The 27,962-nt window shown below is 42.5% G+C and overlaps 2 protein-coding genes across 3 annotated transcripts in view; both read right to left on the reverse strand.

The window, feature by feature from the left end:
- Positions 1-3,740, reverse strand: part of LOC148504741 (nicotinamide N-methyltransferase-like) — a 65,859-nt gene extending 62,119 nt beyond the window's left edge. Inside the window, exon 1 of the mRNA XM_088448517.1 lies at positions 3,686-3,740. The gene's annotated coding sequence lies outside the window, so the exon portion shown is untranslated. The remainder of the gene's footprint in view (positions 1-3,685) is intronic.
- Positions 3,741-4,571: 831 nt separating this feature from the next.
- Positions 4,572-27,962, reverse strand: part of LOC148504742 (nicotinamide N-methyltransferase-like) — a 34,861-nt gene continuing 11,470 nt past the window's right edge. For both annotated transcript variants that reach the window (XM_088448519.1, XM_088448520.1), the window contains 2 exons: positions 7,789-7,996; positions 4,572-5,050 (listed from right to left, as the gene is read on the reverse strand). In XM_088448519.1, coding sequence (XP_088304645.1) covers positions 4,630-5,050; positions 7,789-7,996 — 629 coding nt within the window. In that variant the 3' untranslated portion in view covers positions 4,572-4,629. The remainder of the gene's footprint in view (positions 5,051-7,788; positions 7,997-27,962) is intronic.

Below are 27,962 nucleotides of genomic sequence, written 5' to 3' on the forward strand. Positions count from 1 at the left end.
GGCAGCTAACGTACACCAAAGCTAGCTTATACAGTACAAGGGGTTCCAAATTGCCCTTTGCTCCTCCCAGTAATCAAAAGGTATACATGACATGCTAATCTTTACATTGTCATTTAAATAATCCTCCATCATTCTATTGAGGCTTAGTGTATCAGATTGAATCATGGTGGGAGATATGTAAATAATTGTGGGCATTTCTTCTAAGCCTGACCACGTGTCAAAGTCTTTGGTCTTTAGTGCACTCAGTTGACTCATCATGTCAAAGTCTTTGGTGTAATGAATTGACTCATCAGTCACTCCCCTAGTGGGTCTCTTGGGAAAAGTAAAATTTTTTCTGGCAGCTGCATCTGCAGGAGAAACTGAAGCAGGAGATGTTGTTGTGTCATCATGTGCCATGTGAGCTGTCAAATTGCTGACAAGGATCTCTTTGCATCTTTGAAGATCTGTGTCAGTCGGAATGAAAGATAATACATAAAACTTAAATGTAGGATCAAGCATGGTTGCTAAAATGTAGTGACCCATTTGCAAGATCTTGACAACCCTTGGGTCCTCGCAAAGCTGCTTTTAAAGTAGTTTAAATAAGGGAATCACCTGACTCAAGCTGGCATTGTCTGAACTCACTTCATTAGTTGCTACTTCAAATGGTTTTAGTAGCTTGCATAGAACAGATAGTATTCTCCAGTGTGCTGGAGTAAGGTACATTCCCCCTCCTCTCCCTATATTATAGCGTCTTTTGTAGGTTTTGATGGCTTGTTGCTATTCCTCCTTTCGCTAAAGCATATAAAGAGTGGAATTCCACCGGGTCACTACCACTTACTTCAATTGGTAGCATAGCAAATAGAACTGATGTTGCAGCAGCTGCAAGCTCCTGCACACCTCTTTCAGTTTTAAAGAAATTATGAATCACCAAGTTTATTGTGGGCAAAACATAGGATGTGTTCATATTCAGCCAGTTGTAATTCTCTCACAATGTTACATGTATTATCGTAAATGACAAGTACTGAGGAGAGTCATAGCGAGGTAAGCCATCTTGCTATGACATCCTGAGTTTTTCTAACACGTTGACACCAGTATGCCTCTTAGTGAAGACGGTGATACAGGGAGTAGCCTGCCTTTAAATGAGCTGCCATTATGTGTTAGATACAGCTGCTGATGATGAAGGTGATTCACCCACCCAGAGGAATGTCACAGTCACGTAATCTTTAATTTGACCAGAACCGCTTGTACACATATCTGTGGTTAAGTAGAAAGTGGGTACAATCGCATTTTCTAGGCCAAGAACTTTTTTTTTAATGTCCCGGTCCAGACAAGGAATTGCTATACAATTAAAATTGAATCGAGATGGAATTTGGTAGCTGGGACACAGGACTTTAACTGTCTAAAACCACGTGCATTAAAGGTGGATATTGGATACATAGCTAATGCTGCCATAGCTGACATGGTTTCAGTGATCCTTTTGGCAACTGGATAGCTCCTTTCATACCTGCTTCCTTTTTCAAAGGATTGTTTCAAAGTCAATTGTAGTTTGAAACTACTAGTCTCCATGGTCCCCTTCTGGCGTGTTAATTCAACCCCAGCAGGAGCAGCCTTAGAGTTCAAGGATTCTTTTGGGGAATCCTGAAAAGGTGAGGAGTCAGCTTTATCAAATTGGATGCAGGATTACCTCTAATCATTAATGAGGAGATTGATGATGGTGTTGGCAGTAGAGATTGCATGTGCTGCTGGGAAATATTTATGTGGCTGTTAGGAGTTGCTGGACTGCTTGTTATTATTTTACAGGATTTGTGTGATTTTTGCAAAGATTTTCATTGCCTGAAGGGGTATGTTAACTAAAGTGCAGGTTTTTTGAAGTGAAGATGTTGTCCGTAGCAACCAATCAGAGTCTAGCTATTATCTCCCAGAAAGTGCTCAATAAATGTTAAGTAGAATCTGATTGGTTGCTATGGGCAACATCACCACTTCTAAAACTCACACTTTAGTAAATATATCCCTAAGTGCTATGTGTGATGATGACTCTGACATTTATGACACTATGGGCCTGATTCAGACCCGCTCAAAAGCGGGTCGATGGTGGCCCAGTGTGCACGCGTGGCGTGCACAGTGCGCATGTGTGAGCCCCGTAGCGAATGAGAACTTCACTCACTCCGGGGCTCGCAGCAAAATGGGGCGGCTGTTGATGTTGATCGACAGCTCGCCCCGTTCTGTAGGTGGGTGGGGGGGTGACTTCCTGCTCTATTAGAGGTCTCCTCGCAAGCCCGATGGTCATGATAATTGTGACCATCTCCTGCCCGTTCGCACTAGCTGTGGGTGGGCACCCACAGCTTAGCGAGCGGACAGGAAAAAATAAATAATACTCCCCGCCCTGATTCATAGCGTGCGCTCGCAAATAGCGAGTGCCTCTGAATCAGGCCCTATATTTGTAGAGAAACCTCCCTCCACCATTTCCACACCATCTACAAATGTGAGGAGGAGCAGTAGTAAAGGTGGTGATGTAGAATTTGAGGATGCTAATGTGGAAGTGCAACAAGAGGATGAAGGGGATAATTGTGCTTATGACACTAGGAGGAGGATGTCCTTTGTGTGAAAGCAACTCACCCACTAGTGGTAGTAGTGCTTGGCCATAACAAGGCAATTGTCATGCCTGGCAATAAGTCCAAAAAAATCCACCTCTAATGTGTGGAATTATTTTTACCCAAATCCTGACAACATTTGTACCATTTGTACAAAGTACACTGAAAGTAGATGTAAGATCCTTAACCATCTAGGAACCTCCTCCCTGTTACATTATTTACAATTTCAGTCCTCTCTGGATAATTAGGTTATTGTATTGTTATAAAGACAGGGACAACCTACAAACTCCATACAAAAAAATGCCTTGGTCAGGATTTGAACTCATGACCTCAGTGGTGTAGCAATAATGCTAACCAGTACACCAACTATGCTGTCCAAATCCAGATCATCCAGGTGACTCCAGAAATTTTGTGTAGTTCCATGGTCTCTTGGAAAATTAGGTCACCCTCCCACATCCCACCCAGTTCCTATTGGGTGGATTAGGGGGAGAACAGTGATGCGATTCTCAGTTCCCTCTTCATGGACCTGTGACTCATGGCATTATGACATGAGGGGGCGATGCCTAAGGATAACATTTTCCTAACCCTCCTGCCTACATTTCCCCATTTTAAAGTTGGCAAGTGTAGTTCAATTGGACTTATGACCAGCTTTAAATGTGCTTAAAATATAGTAATGCAACACTGTATAGCTATATTTCACTGTAAAAATTAGAGATGTGCGCCGACCTTCGTGTTTTTGTTTTGGATCTGGATCTCCCCAGGGTTTGGATCTGAATCTGGTTTTGGATTTTTTTTTCCTTGGTGTTTTGGTTTTGGATTTTTTTCTTAAAAAAAACATAAAAACAGCTAAAATCACATAAAATGGGCCTGTTTTTGTTCCTACAGTATAATTAACCTCAATAACATTTATTTCCAGTAATTTCCAATCAATTTTGACCCCTCAATATATTATTTGCTTCATCTAGTTAAGGCCAAAAGGTTGCATCTAGCTAGCTGGCTGACTAAGCTAAGTGACGCAGTGGGCGGCACTAACATGTGGCAGTTCAGCTTCTAATTTCCAACACGGATACAGTGTGTTATACAGTGTGGGTTGGATACAGCAATAGTGCACTTACTGTGACAGCAGTGTCAGCAGAGCGGGGTTGCTGACAGTGTCCTCAGTACATGGAATGGCGGTGCTGGCAGTGTCCTCAGTGAAGGGTACCGGTGATGTTGGCAATATGGGGGTGCCAGCGGTGTCTTTAGTGCAGGTTTGCTGGCTGTGTTGGCAGTGCGGGGGTGCCAGCAGTGTCTTTAGTGCAAGTTTGCTGGCTGTGTCGACAGTGCAGGAGTGCCAGCGGTGTCTTTAGTGTCGGCAGTGCGGGGGTTACTGGCGGTGTCCTCAGTACATGGAATGGCAGTGTGGGGGTACCACCAGTGTCTTTAGTTCAGGTTTACTGGCTGTGTCGGCAGAGCGGGGGTGCCAGCAGTGTCCTCAGTGCAGGTTTGCTGACTGTGTCGGCAGTGCAGGGGTGTTGTCAATGCAGGGTGCCGGCGGTGTTTGTAGAGCAGAGGTGCCAGCGGTGTCCTCAGTGTGGGAGTGTCAGCAGTGTGGGGGTCACTGACGTGTCCTCAGTACGTGGGGCAGCAATGCAGGAGTGTCGGCAGCTGTGGTTTCGGCAGCGGGGGATGCTGCCAGTGGGGGTGCCGGCGGTGTTGGCAGTGGGGGATGGCAGGCGCCATCTTTTTCTCTCTCCTAGTGAATTTTCAATGGGCTTAAGCTGATTGGCTGACAGCCGTGACAGATGGCTCTCTCAGCCAATCAGCATTAAGCCCGCTCAAAACAAAACCTCGCGGCCCGACAGCGGGGTCACGAGGTTTTGCCTCGGGTGAGGGATCCGGGGCAGGCAGGGAGATCTGAGCTGCACTCGGATCGCCCCGGATCCCCGAAATTTGGGTGGGTTCAGATCTCTGAGATCCGAACCCGCTCATCTCTAGCAAAAATATGACTGTTTTCACTGATACTGTATTAATTTCTTTTAATTAACAATTATGATCAACAGACACTTAAATTTCTGCCTCATAGCTTACGGGCCAGAAGGCAGAATACATCCTTACTGTCAAATGAATCCTCTGGAATCCGAATCTCTGTAAAGGTTTTAAACTCTTCAATTTCACACCCACTCTCAGACACTGCTTCCCTGACAAAATCCTCATCAAGTGACAGAAGCAGAAATTTTGTCTCTCCAACCATATAATAAATGGCTTCAATGTAATCACTAATAATCAGATAACCTCCTGGTTTGATTAGAGATACAATATTCTTAACAGTCATTTTAAACTCTCTTAAACTTTTGCAAACAGAAGTAAGACACGCTCCAGTGAGCAAACAGTTCACCAAAGGAAGGGAATTTGGATGCAGGGGATTGGTCTTGGTGACATCACACTTCATTAATGACACTTTTCTTCTTATGTTCTTCGCCTTCTCCTCAGGGGTGGTTCTATAAAAGGAATTTGGAAATATATAAATTATTTCAGAAATAGTAAAAGAAATTGTCATTGTTTTTATGGTACGACACAAATGGTCAGCACAACTATTCATGTCTGTAGTTAGGTGTGTGGTCCCTGAGTTAGAGAGAGCTCTACACATATAATGGTTCCAGATTCTATTACTTTTCAATAAGAAGTTCTACTTTACAGTACTATATATCAGCTGTAGTAGTTAAACACTGTACATCATAAAGTATATGGGTCTGATTCAGCATTGCACTTGCTAAACGCAGATTCCCGATTATCGCAGGATCCATTCTGCGAGTGTGCAGTATTGGTCCTGCGTAATCGCCCGCAGCCCCTTCTGTGCCTCTGTCTGATTGACAGGCAGAGGCACTTAAGGAGAGGTGCGGGGGTGGCGGCCGTTCCCGGAAATGGGGGTGCGTTGACCGATGCAGTTTCCTGGCCTCACAAGCTGCCCAACTTCGATCGCAGTGCTGGGTTCGCATATGCTGCATTTGCATATTTACAATGCTTTGCAACTCCGGTCCAGTCTGAATCAGCCCAATATTTATTGTATTTTGTTCTGCTTTATATTATTTTTATTGCAATTACTTCAAACCTAAGTGGGCACAATATCAACCATGTAAAGGATAATACATCAAATAGCATATATAACAAAATATAATTGAGTTAGAATTACAGTATAGGGTTAAAGTACCTTCTGCTATCTCTCAATTAACTATAGCAATGTCATGATATACAAGCCCCTTACTCATTGTAGCACCACCCCTGTCCTGCAATGGTATGATTCATACAATGGAGCAGGTGGGGTGAGGCCACACTGAAGCAATTAGCTGTGAATCATGTCATCGAATCACCAGCCTGCCCATGTGGCTGATGCAGTGATCTGAGGGCCTGATACTACGGATCACTATTCTGTTTATACGTGCTATGTAAATGTTTGCATTCGCATTGCAATCACAGCCTGATAACTTAGCGAACCATTCGGTAACATCGAGTAACATCTGACCCATACGCACAGTTAAGGAAGCCCAGACCCTAATTAGGAATTGCTTACTTCTATGCACGCTATGAGACCTTAGGCAGCGTCTGCTGTGGTAGTGGCTAATTTATGCACGCCCATGCAACGGCATTGAAATGAACTGGCACGCCTGCGTTCGCCAGACAACCTCCCATCACCACCCACAAACATCACATCCTGTCAATCACTCTGTCTTGGGTCTGCGTAGCCTCTGCATTGCAGTTCCGAACGCAGCATCTGGCTCGCGCACGCGCACTGCGATGCAAACGCATGCGCAGGGCAAATTAATCAACCGATTGCGTGCGTATAAGCAACTGCGTTCCCTTCTGATCAGGCCCAGAATCTGGATGGCTGGTGTACTTTACTAGGAGAACTATGGTACAAAGAATCTGTGAGTCTCTTGGACATTCCTGGAGAGTAATCACATACTACCTCATGAACATTTGCAACTCACTTGCTGGAAATATTTTTTATTTATGCCCATACCCATTTAATGACAACACTAGAATGTCGACACAATTCTGACTGTCAACAGTTATGTCAAAATGTGAAATATCAACATCGACTGAGTCGAAATATCCCCATGATCATAATGTCAACACCAAAATGTTGACAGTGGGTTTTTTTTAAATTTGTATATCTAGGGTTAAGGTTAAGTTCAGGGTCAGGTTAGGTATAAGGTTAGGGGTTAGGTAAAAATAAAGCAAAAAAATGTTGGCATTCTGGCGTCGGCACGTTGAATGTCGACATTTTGAACATATTAACACTTTAACAATGTCCACATTTATGAATGTTGACATTTTTGTCAGCTTAATGTCCATGTTGACATTCAGTCAGTATTCAGAACCTTAACATATTGGTGTCGACTTTCTGACTGTTGACATTCTGATTGTCTTCTTTTCATACTACACCCAAATATATATTTTTGTATATTCCTGTATAAACAAGTTAATCTTGCATTTGGGCATCTCCCCCTTTGTGTGCCCTGCACCCCATGTAACAAAAAATGGATAGCTTTCAGCTATGGCGAATAACGCTCTAGGCCTGATTCAGAGATGCAGACAATTCCCGTCGCTGCTGCAATTTTGTACGCAGACTAAGCCACTGTCTTGTACACAGAGACACCCACCTAAAGCGTCTCACATCTGCTGCTTACGCAAAAGTGGAAACATCAGTTGCACATCGAACCTCTGAGCAAACGGGATGCGTTTGGCATCCTGGCAGTCGGGATGCTGTCGCTCACTCTACCGGCGCCGGAATACAGACGCCGGTCATAATCACGGTGCCAGCATCCCGACCGCCGAGATGCTGAAGGTAAGAAGCGGGGTGAAGGGGAGGGTTAGGGTTTAGGGTTAGGCACTAAGGGGGGAGGGTTAGGTTTAGGGTGAAGGGAGGGGGAGGTTAGGTTCAGGCACTAGGAGGGGAGTTTAGGGTTAGGCACCAAAGCGGGAGGGTTAGGGTAGTGAGAGGGGGATGATTAGCATACCGACCAACAAGTGTTGGTATGTTAACCCTGTCGGGATCCTGGCGTTGGGATTCTTACTGCCAGGATCCTGACTTTCGGTATTTCATACCGATCCCGAGCAAGTCTAATTCTGTCTCAGAATAAGCATCTCTGTATCAGGCCCTCTATCAACACAGAGAAAGTGTTGCCCAACAGTGGACAAGTCTTTAAAGTTTTATTTATTAATATTATATACATACTTTTTGTTCTGAAGGACACAAACGTGTCTTATGTATGGAGACCAATCAAAAGCATCACTGCTACCCCGCAACCATTTTTCTATTTCTTGTAGGTTGTCTTGCAAATAATCCGTAATGTAAATTTTTTCAAAGTATTCACAGGCCGGTATGATATTTTGTATAGAGGGCCCTGCACCGATCTCTATCAAGCTGTTGTGTTTTATACGGCCTAGTGATAAAATAAATGTAATTAAACATTTTATCAAAAAGAAAGAGAGAAAAGTGTATGATACAGTGAGTAAACACACACACATATATGCAGCCGTCAACACACACCAAAAATAGCAATTCCATAAAATATCCTCCTATTTTGCATGAGCAGATGTCAGTTTATTTCTCTAAAGCAGAGTTTGTGAAAATCCACAGAGGGTCAGTTTCAGAGGTGGATGCTAATATGTGTCGGCACTGCAAAAATATGCAAATACCGCAGCCAACGAGGCGTCCACTGGCGGTTTTTCTGATCAGCTGCTTGTGTATATAGACGCACCATCGTTAACACATCGAACATCTGAGCAACCCTATACAACGCAGCATCGGATGATCTGCGGGAATTTCGTCTGGCTAAGTGACCCATGGTGTCACGCAGGCCAGCTGCCGCAGATAACAGATAGAGGCCAGGAAATCTCCATTTGCCAACTGAGATCATGGACTCTCTCCCCCCCCCCCCACAAGGTGGCGACACACCTCTATTTCACTCTCACAAGCGGCAGCAGACTATCAATCACTGACAGTCTGCTCAGGACCCGTACTGCACATGCACAGCATGAGTTGGGCACCTGCTCAGATTCCTGACCACCGAGAATCTGTTTTAATCAATGCACTAGCTTGTGTGGAATAAGGACCAGATTGTTTGCCATAAGTAAGCCTCCAGAGCCAATGCAACTGCGTGCACAGACACAGAAGTAGCAGTTATACTTTCCAGTGCCCAGTTGAATATGCATATGTGACATGAGGTCACGCTCACACAGCTTAAGGATGCACTATGTGGTGGAGGGAGCCTCTTGGCTCCCTCTACCCAACCTTTGACCTCCCTCCCATAGCAAGGTCAGGGCTGCGAGAACCAATGGCATCTGCATTTCCACATGATCATGAATAGGCCTCTTACAATCTTAATCGTTTAGTAATCGCAGAAACAGGGCTCACACAGGTAGACACCCCTTAACCTGTAGCACTTTTGCATGATGATCTGCACTTCACAGATGCCCCCAGACAAGGAGTTGGGGCCATATAACTCCTTTCCCCACACTGCACATTCACAGTTCTACCCAATGTCCCATCACATCTTTGGGATACATGCAATCAAGACTTTCAGCCCTTTCTCTCTGCATGTTGCTGTGATCTATCATCCTCCTGGACCACACCAATCATTTCTTGAACATTTTTCTTCTTGCCTACCTCATGTCTTATCCTCTGACATCACCACTAATGTCATGAGTGAGTTCAACATTTCCATTAGCATTTCACCATCTCCCTGTGATTCCAAACTATTGGCCTCAGAAATGCATGCAATTCATGTCACTGCTGTGATCACGTAAGCAGTGGACTTACATGAAAATATGTAAATGACTCAACCGCTTGCTTGTACAGAGACTCCCACCTAGGCTCTTTTACATACAAAGTACAAAAGCATCGGTCGCATGTTGGTCACACATCAAACCTCTGAGCAAGCCTATGCTGTCTAAGAGTGAGCGTCTCACCTAAGATGCAAAGACCTCTTTAGCTGCATATGAATTTGCAGAGGCTTACTAGGGCATGCCTAGAAAATGGTCCTGACTCACCTGCATTTTTCTAGCTACCGCCCGTTACCTCTTCCAAATGCTGACTACCTGTCACTAACTTTGCAAAGAAATCTCTCTGTGGCCGCCGTCACAAACCAGTCACTGTGCATCTTCCACAGTATCCATTGTATGCCTCTCTGTATCAAGCCCTATCTCTCTAACATTCTCTTTTGGCGTCTCCCAATGAAATGACTCATCTATTCATCAGGATTGCCAGTGCCTTGATTTACTATTCTCTAACCTATACCACATTAATACTCTTTTCCCTCTCTGAGATCATCACTTTATCACTAGCAATTTCTCCTCCATTACCTCAAACTCACTGCCGATAGACTCTACCAAGCTTTCTCATACTCTCAGCAATCTCAGTTCTATTCATTTTCAACAATTCTCCACTCTACAACAAATCCTCTCCCCAATTTCTACATTCTTCCAACCAGGAATAGCAGCACCACATTTTAATCAAACCCTAGCAATAGCACTTGATAGGGTGGCACAAATTACAATTCACAAACAGGGACTGATACCGAGTCGCATGCTAACAGCACGCTATACCAATATGCACGCAGTTGGCCGATGCTTTAAGTACTGCACATGCATCCAAGTTGCACTGCACATGCATACCGATGGTTACTGTATGGAGACGCAGTACAAATTTGGATGCAGGGAGTGTAGATTTTAGTGGGAAGTACTGGGAGGTAACTGAGGGGTGACTAGGCAAACTTTGGCATGCCACTGGCATATTGCAGACATATAACATTAATATAGATTTTCAACATATCGGACATTGATATATCGGACCATCAATGATCGGATCATTGCAAAATTGAGACTCTGCATTTTCCCGGCAGCTGCTCATCTGAGGGTGCACGGATGCAGAGGAGCCAGGAGGTCCCTCTGCCACTAGCGGTTGCTAGAAGATTGTCTTCCGGCAGCTGCCCAGAAATATTTTTTTGTTTTAAAACTTGTGTGTGTTCAGGCAGTGTTAAAAAATTATATTCAGTAGGTGCTGTGCCACAGTTTATATAAGAGCTGCGACTCGCAGTGTTAATTGTCATTTTAAAGTTAAAAATAAACTTTTTTTTTCTAAAACTTGTGTGTGTTCAGAGCCAGGCAGTGGCACTGTGTTAAAAGTATTTTTCAGTAGGTTCTGTGTCATTACTTATATTAGCACTGGGAGTCGAAGTGTGAAGTTGTCAATTGTTAAAAAAAAAGAAAGAACCTTTTTTTTTCTAAACTTGTGTGTGTTCAGGGCCAGGCAATGGCACTGTGTTAAAGTATAATGTTCAGTAGGTGCCATGTCACCATTAATATCAGCACTATGAGTCAATATGGATCACAATCAGTTGATAGAAGAGCAGGAGCAGCAACCAAATGCTAGTGCTGCAGCTGCTGCCAGTCATGATGATACTAGTACTTCAACATCTACTAAAGCATAGAGGGTTTAAGACAGGGCACCTGAAATCAAAACAATATTTCACAATGTTAAAGAACACCTCTAATAATAAAGGGAAAGTTTCCTGCCAAAAAACATAAATATGCCATAATGCAATACACCACACGCAGTGGCAAGGAAATATTCAGGCCCTGGTCTTTATTTCTCAGTGGTGGGTCTAGAACTGCTCTCAGTCAGATATCTTCTTTTGTTACCTCACATAATGATGCAACACTTTCTCACTCAGATTCTAGAAGTGGTGTTACATGTAAAACAGAAAAATCAGTGCAGAAAAAAAACACTAAGGGATAAATTTACTAAGCTGAGAGTTTGGGAGAGTTTGCAAACTCTGGAGAGTTTGGGCATTTTTTTCCACTCTCAAATTTACTAATGTCAAACTCGGGAGAGAGATCTCCTTTGCTACGGGAAAATACTGGAGAGTTAGTAAACTCTTCAATTCACCATCGGCAAAACTCAAGAACTTTTTCACTAGTGAAGATAGGATTCTGGAATTTACCAAGCAGAGAGTTTCTAAACTCTCATGAGATGGTAAAACTCTCCTGTAAAAACTCATGAAAATAATACACCTGTCTGTGATCTGAGAGTTTGGCAGAAACACAGATCACTGTGATCCATGTATGTTTCTGCCTGTAAATGTATTAAAAAAAAAAAAAATTCTGAAAAATAATGACATGGGGTCCCTCCCCAAAAAGCTTAACCAGCCCCAGGCTTGCTAGCCAGTCCTGGTTTCTAAAATCACGGGGAACAAAATGTGTAGGGTTCCACCGTAATTTAGAAAACAACACCAGGCTGCAGGGCCAGTCCTGGTTTTAAATATAGGGGGGAAAAATTGCATAGGGTCCCCCCTATATTTAAAACCAGTACCAGACCCAAAACGGCCGGGCTGTAATGCCACAGCCCAGAGACCCTTTCACTGGGGCTCCAGGACCAAAGCATTATCAGCCCAAGCTGGTCAGGCCAAGCCGGGGATCTCAGGGGAGGTGGGGACCCCCCAAGAAAGGGTCCCCCCCTGAAACCCAAGGCTTGGACTGAAGCACGGGGCTCTTCCCCGCACCCCTGGAGCATTGGGTATGGAGGTAATAATGTAAAGAATAGAAGTAAACTGTTGTATTTTACAGTGGGACTACAGGTGCCACATGCCTGCCCTTTGGCACTTGTGGAACTACAAGTGCCAGCAGACGGGCGGCACCTGTACCCCCAGTGTAAAATAAATAGCTAAAGAAAGACAAAACACACACCATGATTAGTAAAGCTTTATTACATACACCTACCCATTCACACATACTTACCTATACCAGATGGTTCTGTCTTCTTCTCCAGTAGAATCATTAATGACTGGCTGTGCAAAAAAGATTGCATACTCACCTATAGCCTGGCGCTGGTCTTCGCGGTAATCCATGGACTTTGCAAAAAAAACAAAAACGTGTTTCCCTATCCACACACCCGGTATCAGTATGTGTGTTGCCACACATACTGATACCTCCCGAATGCCAGCTGACGGGACTGCACGGGGTTTGCAATCCTGCCAGCCAATCAGTGGCCGCTGATTGGCTCCGGCTACTGACAGTTCCCACGTGGGAAATGTCAGTAGCTGGAGATAATCAGCGGCCACTCTACAGTTAGCGTGACCGCTGATTGGCTGGCAAATCTGGGGCTGGTTAAGCTTTAACTGTAATTTTTTTTTAAAAATTTTAACCCATTTTTTTACATGTATAACATAAGCAGCTTACACATATCATACTGATATGTGCAGGCTGATTGCTCGGGAGAGTTTTGCAGAGAGAAGACACTGCAATCTTGGGTGAGTCATCTCCTGACAAACCTGCTAATCAGGGGAGAATTCTTGTTCTGCTTCACCATCGGACATCTCTCAGCTAAACTCATTTCTTTGTAAATTTGCGAGTCTCAGGAGCTTCAAATCACCCGAGTTTAGGTGAAGCTAATCGAGTTGAAAACAAAGCAAACTCTCCCAGACTCGATTCTTAATAAATTTACCCCTAAGGATGTAGAACAAACTGTGTGTTCAGAAAGGTCACAAATCCCTGAGGAGAGTCTAAGGATGTCCATGAGTGCTATGTGTGAGTCTGACATTTCTGTACTCATAAAGAATCCTCCGTCCACCATTTCTGCACCCTCTGCAAATGTAGGGAAGAGCAGTACAAGTAAAGATGGTGACATAATAGAAATTGAGGATGCTGGTGTGGAACTGAAAAAGGAGGATGAAGGTGATATATCTGTACTATCTGATGCTAATCAGGATGTTTATGATGAAAATGTTGTTTGTGAAGTCAGCCACCAGTGGCAGCAGTTCTTGCATCATGATAAAAAGAACGCCATTGTCATGCCTGGTCATAAGATCAGAAAAGGCACCTCTTGGGTGTGGAATTATTTTACCCAAATTCTAACAACATTTGTGAAGGCATCTGTACCACTTTTGAGGCCAAAAATCATTTAGGCACCTCTTCACTGTTATGTCATTAGTAGCGACTTCATGCAACTTATTTAACAATATTTTTTTTAAATAATAACAAGCAGCACAGTATCAGCTTCCAGTAGTTTGGATGAGCACATGCAATCTCCATCGCCAACACCCTCATCATCAACCTTCTCATTTATGATCGGATGTAGTCCTTCCAAATAAAATTGTTTTGTGGGGGCCCAAACAAACCAAGGACTTCCGCCACAAAAGTGTCAGTTTCTGTCACTGAAGTGCTTGGTTTGTTAAACTGTGCATGTTCTTTTTAATGTCCAACATAAGAGTGGGTGGGAGGGCCCAAGGACAATTCCGTCTTTCATTACTTTTATTTTCTTTTCATAATGGGCTGTATTTTAGGAGGGCATTGGGGGTGGTCTTTCTTGCATAGACAAACATTTTTTGGGGTAATTGCTCTAATACATTTCTAATTTGCAACACATTTTTAATCAGAAGAGAATACAATTTTAATAGCCAAAGATTCCTGACAAGGGTTGGAACAAGAAGTCAAGAAAATTAATAATTACACTAGAGAGCTGGAAACTTCAAATCAGCCTATCTTACAATAACAAATATTAATTTAGGAGGCTGACCCACTAGCCATACTCTTCCTTAATACTTTTTATTAGACAACTAAGCAATTAAATTAAATTAGCTAATCGATCAATCCTTCCTTCCTTGACCTGTCTTCCACGGGCCTCTGATCTAGTTCATGATTAATGGTTTTAATGGTCTTGGTTTCTATGGGGTCATATAGTTTATTAAACTGCCTTTCTGTCTGCCACTGCTGTGTGGCAATGTTTTATAGATGTGCTATATTCTTTTAAACTGCTGTGTGTTTGTACCGCTGCTCTGTTGCTTAATTTAGCCAGCCAGCCTTTGGACAAAATTGGTAAACAATATTGTGAACTGTGAGGTGGTCAAAACTGAAGTTAAATAATACTATAGGAATAAAAAAAGGCCAAAGTTACATGATTTTAGCCGATTCCATCAATTTAAAAAAATAATACAGATCCAAAACCAAAACACGTGAGGGTGGTTTTGCAAAACCAAAAAAAAAACATGAAGATGAATCCAGATCCAAAACCAAAACACTGGGATCAGCACACACTATATTCATTTCCATTCTTATTCAAGCATGCAGTGATTACGCCTATTCTGAAAACAATACATTCTATCTCTAAAAAACTAAATTATATCCCTAATTCATCTCTCAGCTCCCTTGCCCCTCCAAGTTTCTTGAGAGACTTGCTTAGTCCCGCTTTGCATGCTTTCTATCCTCACACAAACTACTTGATCCTCTTTAGCCAGGTTTTCATTCGCCTGGTGCAGGGATGTACAGTCAGGTGCATAAATATTGGGACATTGACAGAATTTTCATATTTTGGCCTCTATTCACCACCACAATGGCTTTGAAATGAAACAAACAAGATGTGCTTTAACTGCAGTCTTTCAGATTTAATTTGAGGGTAATTACATCCAACTTTGACTTTGACACATATACACCTACCTCCTGGAGAGTGTTCTTGATTTGGCCAACTGTTGTGAAGGGGTTTTTCACCAGGGAAATTATTCTTCTGTCATCCACCACAGTTGTTTTCCGTGGTATTCCGGATCTTTTGGTGTTGCTGAGCTCTCCACTGCGTTCTTTCTTTTTAAGAATGTTCCAAACAGTTGATTTGGCCACACCTAATGTTTTTGCTATCTCTATGATGGGTTTGTTTTGATTTTTCAGCCTAATGATGGCTTGCTTCACTGATCGTGACAGCTCTTTGGATCTCATATTGAGAGTTGACAGCAACTGAATCCAAATGCAAATGTCACACCTAGAATCAACTCCAGACCTTTTACCTCCTTAATTGATAATGAAATAACGAGACAATAGCCCACACCTGTCCATGAAATAGCTTTCCCATTAGTTTTGGCTCCTTAAAAAGTGGGAGGCACATATAGAAACTGTTGTAATTCCTACACCATTCACCCAGGCTTGCCTACCCTCCCGATTTGGCCGGGAGCCTCACGATTTTCGGGTGCCGCTCCTGGCCCCCCGGAAAGGCAGGCAAGCCTCCTGGAAGCCTCCGACCCTCCTGTCCTCCCCCCTGAAAAGACTAGAAACCCCTGCAGCGGGGGAGCCGGTGCCGCTATTCACGCTGAATCGCGTCATCGCGGCCCCGCCCCCTGCTTCACAATGCCGAAAATAATGGCATTGTGAAGAGGGGCGGAGCCACAATGATGCGATCATGCAGCTCCGCCACCGGCTCCACCCCCAATGTACCACCAACTGGCTGGCCAGCCCCCGGCTCCGCCCCCAATGACCGTCCCCCCTGCTGTTAGCCGACAATCAGCTCCCTCCCGGAATGCTGGAACTGATTGTCGGCAAGTATGCATTCACCAGATATAGATGTAATTACCCTCAAATTAAATCTGAAAGTCTGCAGTTAAAGCACATCTTGTTTAATTTCAAAGCCATTGTGGTGGTGAATAGAGGCCAAAATATGAAAATTCTGTCAATGTTCCAATATTTATGCACCTGACTGTATATCATGATTGTTTGTGAACTCAGCTGCCAGCATGTATGTCATGCTGCTTTATATCTGGTTCTCTGCCAAAGCTTCACTAGGGATTAGCTGCTCAGTGCTTCCACCTGCTTCTGTGGCAGTCACAGTTGTGTGATGGGAGAGAGCCACAATCCCCATATGTACCAAGCTCTGAAATGCAAAACTTTCAGTAGCTTTGACCTGTTAGATAAAGCCATTTAGAGTACTCTTCTCAATGTGCCTGAATCAGAGTTGGGAATAGAATAAGATGTAGCAAGTGACTGTACATCTTGGTCAAAACCATGCTGCACTGCAGGTGGGGTACATGTAAAATTTAGATTTGGGAGGGGTGTGTCCAAACTGAAATCTAAATTGCAGTGTAAAAATAAAGCTGTCCATCATTTGTGGGCTACATGCAAAAGCAGCCAGTATTTACCCTGCAACCAAGCTCAAGTATGTATTTGCACCTCTTGCATTGCAACATGGTTTGTCCAGGTACACAGTTACCTGCTATATCTTACTCTATTCCCAAATCTGAATCAGACCCAATGTTCACTGATCCAATCGGATCCCTCCCAGTGTCCCCTGGGGCATACGTGTCAGTTGCACATGCACATATAGGGTCATTAACCCAGAAGTCCTGCCATCACAAAGATCAGCTCTTTCAGAAGAGCTGTTCTTTGCATTTTTAAATGCAATACTAAGTACATAACATTTATTTCCAGTCATTTCCAGCCAATTTTGACCATCTCACAGCTCATAATATTGATTTCATCCAGTTTAGGCCAAAAGGTTGCATTGAGTTAGCTGGCTGACTAAGCTAAGTGACTGCAGTGGGCAGCACAAACATGTGGCAGTTCAGCTTCCAACATGGCACTGCAGTGGTAGACAGGATGGCAGTTTAATAAACCATAAGAACCCATAGGAAGTTTAAAAACCAAGAATGTTTTCATTAATCAAGAATTAGGTCAGAGGCCCGAGGGAGTTGGAGTATGTTTATGGATTGAAAATAGGAAAAGGACAGAAGGATTGATTAATTTGTAAATTTATTTATTTCAATGTTTTGATACTGAAGAAAATTTATGAGGGAAGATCAATGGTTCAGAATTTTTTTAAAAAAATGAAAGGGGCATACAGGGGATGCTGTCTGTTACCATAAAAAATTCTGGACATTTTTGGCATTTAGCAACCGCATGTTAAAGATTGCAGCTGCTATGACAGTTTAACTTCCAACATTGCACATCAGGAAATAAATGTTTTTTATTTTTCATTACTGAGGCCTGAGGGAGTTGGAGTATGTATGTAGCTGAAGGCAGGAAAAAGAAGGATTGATTCGTAGTAAAAGTAATTAAAGTTTTGGATTCTAAAGCAAGTTTATGAGGGAGGAGGGGAGGCATTTACAAAAAATATTTTAGTTATTCACATCAGTCCTTGCCATAGTTAAGTTCTTTGGTGGTTCTACATTTTTTTTTTAAATGAAAGAGGCTTGCAGGAGATGCTGTCTGTGGCCATAAAACTTCTGGACATTTTTGGCATGCAGAAACCGCATGTCAAAGACTTCAGCGGCTGTGGCAGTTCAATTACCAACATCTAGGAAAGAGAATGGCACTACAGTGGCAGTAAGGATGGCAGTTTAATAAACTATAAAAATAATGTTTGTCATCTACACAAAAAGACAGTCCACAATGCTCCAAACAGCGCATAATGCAAAGAAAAGAGGTGCAAGATGGAATTGTCCTTGGGTTCTCCCACTGACGAGAGTAATGCCAGTGTCTCACCTGCCCATTTTTATTCTTGAACAGGTGGATGAACTATTAATGTGGAATTACACAAAACAGAAGCTCTAAACAGGCAGGGGGCAGAGGGATTTAAAAGTCTGGTACTAAACATCTCTTATGATTGTGCTTCTTGGATTAACTATGGGAAGGCTGGGAGAGGATAAGGGAGAACATCTCCAGATACCTTCACAAAATAGTCTCTCCATTTGGCGCTTGAGTTGCAAAACATGACTGTTATGATCAAGGAAAGTCAAGCCCACCAGGTAGGTATTTACAAATCAAGGTTGAAAAATGGCATAATAGTATATTGCAATTTGCAAGTATACCTATTTGTGATTTTAGTTCAAATAAATACAGTCTGAAACAAACAAAAGAGTAAGCTTCAGAGCAGCGGCACAAAAGCATGGTGCTTATATGGATACTGTGGGGTATGTCCTGCAGCATCACAGTACTTGTATGGATACACTGGGGTACAGCCTGCAGCATCATAGTATTTGTATGGATACACTGGGGTACAGCCTGCAGCATCACAGTATTTGTATGGATATACCGTGGTACAGCCTGCAGCATCACAGTATTTGTATGGATACATTGGGGTACAGCTTGTAGCATCACAGTATTTGTATGTATGCACTGGGGTATGGCCTGCAGCATAACAGTACTTATATGGAATCTGGATACACTGGGGTACGGCCAGAAGTGAACAGTACTTACATTTATACACTGGGGTACAGCCTGCAGCGTCACAGTGCTTATATGAATACACTGGGTTATGAAAGCACACACTGGGTTACGGCCTGCAGTGTCACAGTGCTAATACAGATACACTGGGGTACAGACAGGGCCGGTTCTAGACATTGCGGAGCTCAGGGCGAAAGTTCACAGTTGCGCCCCCCCCCCAAAAAAAACCTTTTTGTAGATGACGTTCCTCTGCACGCGCTGAAAGCACACGCGCTTCTGGAAAGGGGGCGTGTCCCCTTGCGGTACACCCCCAATTCATCACACTGTGGGGCGTGCCCAGCACTTGTGAAGGTGCTGTGCTTCCCCCAAGCTCTCCCCTCGTGACGAATAATTGCCATGTGCAGTAATGCGCCTTACACAGTAATGCCCTTTATAAATACATTATGCCACATGCAGTAATGCCCTTTATAAACACATTATGCCACACGAGTAATGCCCTGTATAACAGATTATGCCACACGCAGTAATGGCCTTTATAACACATTATGCCACACGCAGTAATGCCCTGTATAACATATTATGCCACACGCAGTAATGCCCTGTATAACACATTATGCCACAAGCAGTAATGCCCTTTATAAACACATTGTGCCACATGCAGTAATGCCCTCTATAACACATTATGCCACACGCAGTAATGCCCTGTATAACACATTATGCCACACGCAGTAATGGCCTTTATAACACATTATGCCACACGCAGTAATGCCCTGTATAATACATTATGCCACACGCAGTAATGGCCTTTATAACACATTATGCCACATGCAGTAATGCCCTGTATAACACAATTTGCCACATGCAGTAATGGCTTTTATAACACATTATGCCACATGCAGTAATGGCTTTTATAACACATTATGCCACATACAGCAATGCCCTGTATAACACATTATGCCACATGCAGTAATGCCCTGTATAACACATTATGCCACATGCAGTAATTCCCTTTATAATACAGTATCCCCAATTCAAATTATGCCACACATTAGTCCCTTAATCATGTTATGACACACAGTGGTGCCCCTTTTACACAATGCCCAAATTAGTGCCCCTTATACACAAGGCCCACAGTACTGAGAATTAGTGCCCCTAATACAATGCCTACAGTAGTAGTGCTCCCTATAGTAGTGCCCACATTAGTAGTGCCCTAGTAATAATGCGCCCTATAGTAGTGCCCACAGTAGGAATGCCCCCTATAGTAGTGCCCAAAGTTGGAATGCCCCCATTAGTGCCCCCTATAGTAGTGCCCCCAGTAGGAATGCCCCCTTATAGACATGTCCCCAGTATTAATGTCCCCTTATAGACATGCCCCGTTATAGACATGCCCCCAGTAGTAATGCCCCTTTATAGATATGCCCCCTTATAGACATGCCCCCAGTAGTAATGCCCCCCTATAGACATGCCCCCAGTAGTAATGCCCCTTATAGACATGCCCCCAGTAGTAATGCCCCCTTATAGACATGCCCCCAGTAGTAATGCCCCCTTATAGACATGCCCCAGTAGTAATGCCCCTTATAGACATGCTCCCAGTAGTAATGCCCCCTATAGACATGTCCCCAGTAGAAATGCCCCTTATAGATATGCCCCCAGTAGTAATGCCCCCATGCCTCCCTTCTTAAAAATAAAAAATACAAACACAATACTTACCTTAGGCCCTGCTCCTGCGTCCGCTGCCGTCCGGTCCGACCATGGCTCCACCACGGATCTATGGGAGAGATATCATGACGTCCGTCCCATAGTGCTCTCTGCTGGAGCCGAAGCTCTGGAGTGAGCTCCGGCTCCACGGATCTATGGGAGAGATGTCATGACGTCCCTCCCATAGTGCTCTATGCGGGAGCGGGAGCTCTGGAGTGAGCTTCGGCTGCCTCTGCAGGGAGGGAGCCGGGTGCCCGCTGACAACAAATATCAGCGTGCGCCCGGCAACGCGGGGGGGGACCGGTGCTGTTTTTTTTTTTTAATAAAGGGAATTTTTTTGTTTTACCTTCTGGGGACTCAGTGGCGCCCTCTAGGGGCCGGTGCCCCGAGCGATGGCCCTGTTAGCCCACCCCTAGAACCGCCACTGGGTACGGAAGCATACACTGGGGTACGTACTGCAGCATCACAGTGCTTATATGAATACACTGGGGTATGGAAGCATACACTTGGGTACAGCCTGCACCATCACAGTGCTTATATGAATACATTGGAGTATGGAAGCATACACTGGGGTACGACCTGCAGCATCACAATACTTGTATGAATATTATACTGCGGTATGACCTACAGCGTTACAATACTTGTATGAAATTGAACATTACACTGCTGTACGGCCTGCAGCGTCACAATACTTGTATGAATATTACACTGCAGTATGATCTACAGCATCACAATATTTGTATGAATATTATACTGCTGTATGACCTACAGCGTCACAATACTTGTATGAATATTATACTGTGGTATGGCCTGCAGCATCACATTACTTGTATCAATATTACACTGTGGTATGACCTACAGCATCACAATACTTGTATGAAATTGAATATTACACTGCAGCGTCACAATACTTGTTTGAATATTACACTGTGGTATGGCCTGCAGCGTCACAATACTTGTATGAATATTACACTGCAGTATGGCCTGCAGCAACATAACACTTGCATGAATATTACCCTGCGGTACGACCTACAGCATCATAATAGGCAGATTAATATTATACAGTTCTTTTATGTATACACTGGAGTACGGGAGCGTACACTGGGGTACAGCACAAAAAAAATCTACTTTTAACTTTTTTTTTAACATATTTAATATTTTTTTTTACTTTTATTGACTACAACACACCCCTGGACAGCACACACCTTGCTGGACAGCACAGCACACCCCTGGATGGACAACACAACCCCCTGGATAGAGCATAGCACAACCGTGCACACCCCTGGATTGGACAGCCCCCTGGACAGAGCACAGCGCACCCCTGCACACCCCTGGATGGGCAACACAGCCCCCTGGGTGGAGCATAACGCTCCTCTGCACACCCCTGGATTGAACAACACAGCCCAGTGGATGGAGCACAGCACACCCCTGCACATCCCAGCAAACCTCAGCACAGCCCGGGACTCTGCCAGGAAATTGTGCCGATCACCGCAGGGAGGGACTTATATACAATCCAAAACCCGCAAGAATCCGACGCGGGATTGATGGCGTTTTGCCTTGTTTCGGATCTGAGTCTGGCGGGAAAACCTGAGCCGGACTGGGATCTAACTCGGAATAGTGATGTTCCGGCGGGTCGAGTTCTCTGGGCACCGGACTTACTCATCCCCACTTTCTACCATACTGCTTTTGAAGTAAGTGTATTATTATACTGTATAATATCAGCTGGTATGCCAACAAACAGCCTGGTTCTAGAGAGAGTAATATAAAAAGGATGTTCCTGGTGATCCTGGAATACTGGTCAAAGGATTGTTATAACAGCTCCCATTTAATTTTTTTGCAGCTTGGTGATTTTTTGATGTATAAAAACAACCTACAATATGTTTGTTTTGTATGTCTATTTATTTGTGAACGTAAATTTGATGGGGGCCTTTATTTTCCAAATGGAATATGTTTACTGTGTGAATTTTAAAATAGTATTATTTTGTTTTTCTTAGTGTTTATAAAATTAAAAACACCATTAGTTTTAATATTTATACATGTGTTTTTGGTTCATTAGCATCAATGCGCACCCATTAAGTGGAATAATTATTATCCCATTAATTTTTTTTTCTGTTTTAATTTAAGGTGTCACTTCTGAGATACATGAAAGCGAACATACAAGAAGTAGCACCCAGTCTGCACAAATATTTATGGTATACAGGGTCTGATTCAGACCCGCTCGCTAGGATGCGTTCGCACGCAGCCGACATCTGCCAAAGTATGCAAATCCTGCGATCGCACGGCAAGACATTAGCATGCCCACTATGTCCTGCCGTGTGATCGCGGTATGTATTTAGACACCCACTAGCCTGTCACAAGACGCCCACTTTCCCTTAGTAACATACGGTACGTCATATCCAGGAAGAGTATGAATTCATTGGTAACACGAGTAACATCGGACCTGTGATGTTATTTCATTAGATATGCCTAATGTTTGTAGACACTCCCTAACTTGTATGTGAAAACCTGGATCTTCCCTAGGACCATGGGGAATGCTGGGAAGTGGGTGTAGATTTGTGTACAGTATGCCGATAGTTTGCAAATGGCTGAATAAAGAGCATAGCATTTGAAACCCATGCATCAGTGTCCATATGAATGCATATACAAGCATGCAAACAAAACATGGTGTAAGAAGAAGTGTAAAATGGACTTTGCTAGTGCTTAGAGTGTGAGATGATCCTGCAAAAGTCTGCAAAGCTATGATACTTACAGGGCAATTCAATTTGGAGCGAAAAGTCAGTTTTTGCGATAATTTCACACCGATGATGTCATTTTCGCTGGTTTTGGTTTTACACCGCATTCAATTTCAAAGTCTTTTCGCAGGTTCGAAAAGTCTTTGAAAAAAAACGGGGATAACTTTTCACCACTGAATAGGTGGCGAAATAAAGTGCAGAATTGGGGTTTAGGGTGCAGGCTTAAAAAAAATAGCCTGCATCCCTGGGAATGTCATTTTAAAATAAACTGTGTCAAAAAAAAGTTTAAAAAAAAAATAGGGACCCCCAAAAAAATATTGAAAATTTGGGGTGAAAAAAAAAATGGGAAAAAATTGTTTAAAAATAGGAAAATAGATTCAGGGCTATTCTGCAAGTATGTGGCAGATGTATTCTAGAATAGGCTATTAGTGGCAGGTGCATATTTGCAGAATTTTTAAATAAAGAATTTAGGGACTTAAAAATATGCTAGTATCCATTTTCATGTACCCCAAATTTGATGGGACCACTTAAAAAAAATGAAAAAAAAAACCTAAGTGCTCTTCTGCAACACTTCTTCAATGCCGGGAAAAAAACACCTGCAGCCGCTATTTAAAACCCCGACTTTTATTTGCAGGTTAAAACGGGGGTACCCAATGTGATCCCCCATGTTTTTACAGTTTTAGGGGTGTCCTACAATTTATTCCAGGTAAATTTCGGGTTTTTTTGCCGATCCTACTTCGCCGGGTCCCGTTTTCGTAGCTTTCAAATTGAATACGGGGATAAAGCGGGCGCACGCCCCATACTTTATCCCAGGAAAATCTCCGATGTGGAGCGAAAAGTCCAGCACGGACTTTTCGCTCCCATATTGAATACCCCTGTTAGTGTGTGAAAACTCTGCCTTGTGCTCTTGTCACATCAAACTGTGAGTAGCAATGGATATGCTGTCTCTTCCAACAGGCATGAAAATGTCTGGTAACTTGTCTGAAAACTGGAAAAGATTTAAACAAAGGTTTAATATTTACCTTACTGCATGTGGAGCAGATAATGAGGAAGATAAAACCAAGGCATCCATTTTCCTCCATGTGATAGGAGAGGATGTGCTGGACATTTATAATAGTTTTCAGTTTGCTGAAGGGCAGAATATGGTTTTAAACTCTATAATGCAAAAGTTTGAAGACTACTTTGTACCAAGAAAAAATGTGACATATGAAAGATATAAGTTTTTCACTTGTGATCAGAAGTGGTCCCATCAATTTTGGGGTACATGAAAATGGGTACTAGCATATTTTTAAGTCCCTAAAGTGTTTTTTTTTTAATTCTGCAAAAATGCACCTGCCGCTAATAATCTATTCTAGAAAACACCTGCTGCATATTTGCAGAATAGCCCTGAACCTATTTCCCTATTTTTAAACACTTTTTTTTCTTTTTTTTTTTCACCCCAAATTTTTTAATTATTTTTTTGGGGTGTCCCTATTTTTTTTAAAAAAACTTTTTTTGACACAGTTATTTTTTAAATGCCATTCCCAGGGGTGCAGGCTATATTTTTTAAGCCTGCACCCCTAAACCCCAATTCTGCACTTTTTTTTCGCCATGTAAAACATGGTGAAAAGTTATCCCCATTTTTTTTTATAGACTTTTCGCACCTGCGAGAAGTCTTTGAAATTGAATACGGGAATAATTGAAATTGGCGAAAATTACGTTTTTATCGCTGATTCCGAACTTTTCGCTCCAAATTGAATACCCCTGTAAGACTGAAGAATTTTTTGTGGATTCCATTGAACTGTGCAGTGCAGATAAGAAGTAATGGATTGTTCCTTTAACAGTGAACGAGATTGTCATTCCCTTTAAGCGTGATACAGGCGCAGAGGTTAATCGAATATCTTTTCAAGACTATAAGACTTTTAGAGTAAAACCTAAAATTCATCCAGCTAATGTGAAAGTTGCTGGCTATACTGGTGAGAAAATTCCTGTAAAAGGTAAATGCCTAGTGACACTGAAATACAAAGGACAAAAGTTTAAAACCTCTCTACTGATTGTGGATAGAGATGTGCAACCAATCTTTGGACTAAGTTCTTGTGAGAAACTTAATTTGATAAAGAAAGTTTTTATGGTGACATCACAAGTAGAAGATAAGTGCAAATCAGTGTTTACAGAATACAGTGACGTATTTGAAGGCTTAGGTTGTCTGCCTGGTGAGCATAAGATAAATATAAACACACAAGTTCCTCCAGTGATACACCCCTGTAGAAAAGTGCCATTTGCACTGACAGAAAAACTACAAAAAGAGTTAAACCGCATGGAAGCTTTGGGTGTGACAGAAAAAGTTGATGAGCCTACTGAATGGGTGAGCTCCTTAGTAATTGTGTAAAAGAAAAATGGACAACTCAGAATATGTCTAGATCCAAGAGATTTAAACAAAGCTATTAAAAAAGAACATTCAAATTACTAACCAGAGATGAAATCGTGTCGCAATTGGTGGGAGCAAAATGGTTCAGTAAATTGGACGCATCTTCAGGATTCTGGCAAATGAAGCTAGATGAAACCAGCTCAAAGCTGTGTACATTTAATACACCAGAAGGTTGATACAGATTTCTTCGACTACCATATGACATTATTATCTGGGGTTCTACAAAGGATAAAACATGATTCTAGATTGAGACAAGTGATGGAACTTACCAGAAAAGTGAATCTAAAGCTAAAGAAGGACAAATGTGAATTAGGCTTGAAAACACTTACCTTTATGGGTGACGTAGTCTCAGATCAAGGTGTGAAGCCTGACCCAAGGAAAATATCAGCCATAGTGAATATGGAACGTCCTAACAACAAAGATTACATCAGAAGATTCCCAGGAATGATTACTTATTTAGGAAAATTTATTTCTCAACTTTCAGAACAATCAGCTCCTCTTAGATGGTTATTGGACAAAGATAATGAGTGGATGCGGTTACATGAACAGGAAGAAAGTTGGCAAAAACTGAAACAGACCATTACAGAGAAAACGGTACTAAGATTCTTTGATCCTGCAAAAAGAATAAGAATTTCAGCAGATGCTTCTCAATTTGGCCTAGGATCTGTATTGTTGCAAGAACATGAAGATACATGGTAACCTGTAATCTATACATCTAGAGCATTGACAAGTGCTGAAACAAGGTATGCTCAGATAGAAAAAGAATTTCTAGCAATCACTTATGCATTTGAGAGATTTCATCAATTTGTGTATTGTCAAGCGTTTACAGTAGAAACTGACCACAAGCCATTGGTAGCTATCATGACTAAATCGTTGCATGACTGTCCCATGAGAATTCAACGAATGCTTATAAGACTACAGAAATATGATGTACAATTGATGTACTGTCCCGGTAAATACATGTACATTGCTGACACACTTTCTCGTTCTGTGGACAAAAGTGAGGGTTCCAGAAGTCTGATGGACAAAGCGATAGAAGCATATGTGGATTTGATTGTAGCTTCTCTCGCAGTGTCTCTTGCAAGACAAGAACAGATTAGAAAAGAAACAGAGACAGATGACACAATGAAGTGTTAAAAGACATCATTCTGAAAGGATGGCCAACAGAAAAAAATGCTTGTCCGCTGTCTATTCATGATTATTGGATGTACCTCAGTGACCTTACTATTGTCAATGACATCATTTACAAAGGCAATAGGTTTGTTATACCTGCACGACTAAGAAAAACTATGCTGTGCAAGATACATGAAGGCCACTTAGGAGAAGAAAAATGTAAGCGGAGGGTACGTGAAGTGATGTATTGGGCAAGAATGAACCAAGACATAGCACAGACAACAGCTACATGTGAGTTATGTCTTATGTATAGACCAAAGCAACAAGTCGAGCCACTGAGTCCTCATGCAGTGCCAGAGAGACCATACCAGAAGATAGGTGCAGATTTGTTTGATTGTAATGGGAAGACATACATTGTCATGACTGATTATTAGTCTAATTATCCTGAGGTGAAGACACTACATACAACTACTAGTAAAGCTGTAATCAATTGCATGAAATCAAACTTTGCAAGGCATGGTGTTCCTATGGAGGTGTTCACTGACAATGGTCCTCAGTTTTCCTGTGCTGAATTTAAACAATTTGCTGATGATTGGGAATTTGTCCATACTACGTCAAGTCCCCACTACCCACGGTCAAATGGATTGGTGGAAAGTTCAGTAAAAACTGTAAAGAGTCTCATGAAAAAAGCACAGGAAGGTAAAGAAGATTTCTACAAAAGTCTCTTAATCTACTGCAGTACACCTCTGCAGAATGGATTCTCTCCAGCACAAATGTTGATGGGAAGGAGAATACATGATGAACTGCTTAAAACGCATAGTTCAACATTAGTCAGACTGAGTAAGGAACAACAACAGGTGAAACAAAAACTGTTCCATGATAGACAAGCAAAAAGTCTGTCTGATCTTAGGGCCTGATTCAGAGCCGGACGCAAATGGCCGATCGTACGTTCGGCGTACGTGCCGAAATATGTAAATTTAAGCGCTCGCACGTAATTTCGAACGCACCTAAAATTCCACCCCAAAGACTACTGACCCCTCCTCTACCTAACGAGCGAGCCAAATAGCGAGCGTACATCCCCAATGTGGCTTGCAGGGAACACACGCACAAGTACAAACCGGAAGTGGGCCTGTCAGATTCCGATTACCTGCTCGTTTATTCTGCCTACCTCCTTCAATCGCATCATGCCAATCAATATCTCAATTAGCTTAATTGCTCTTCACATGTTTGTTTGTTTGTTTTTTTGATATGCAATAAACTTTACTCTTGTCCGTGTTTGTGTTTACCCGCAAAATACGTACGGTTTAAACATTAGCTTTCATTTGTCAAAATACATGTTTGAGCCAATTATCCATTTGTTTTCTGTGTTTTTACCCACGCATATTTTACTGGGTTCATTTCTTTATTTAAATTAGCTTACGCATGTCACTGCATCAAGCCTATCATAACTCTCAATAGATTTTTGGCCCTGTCGAACACATG

Source organism: Taudactylus pleione, unplaced genomic scaffold (genome assembly GCF_031769625.1).
Source record: "Taudactylus pleione unplaced genomic scaffold, aTauple2 ptg000457l, whole genome shotgun sequence".
NCBI classification, from domain to species: Eukaryota; Metazoa; Chordata; class Amphibia; order Anura; family Myobatrachidae; genus Taudactylus; species Taudactylus pleione.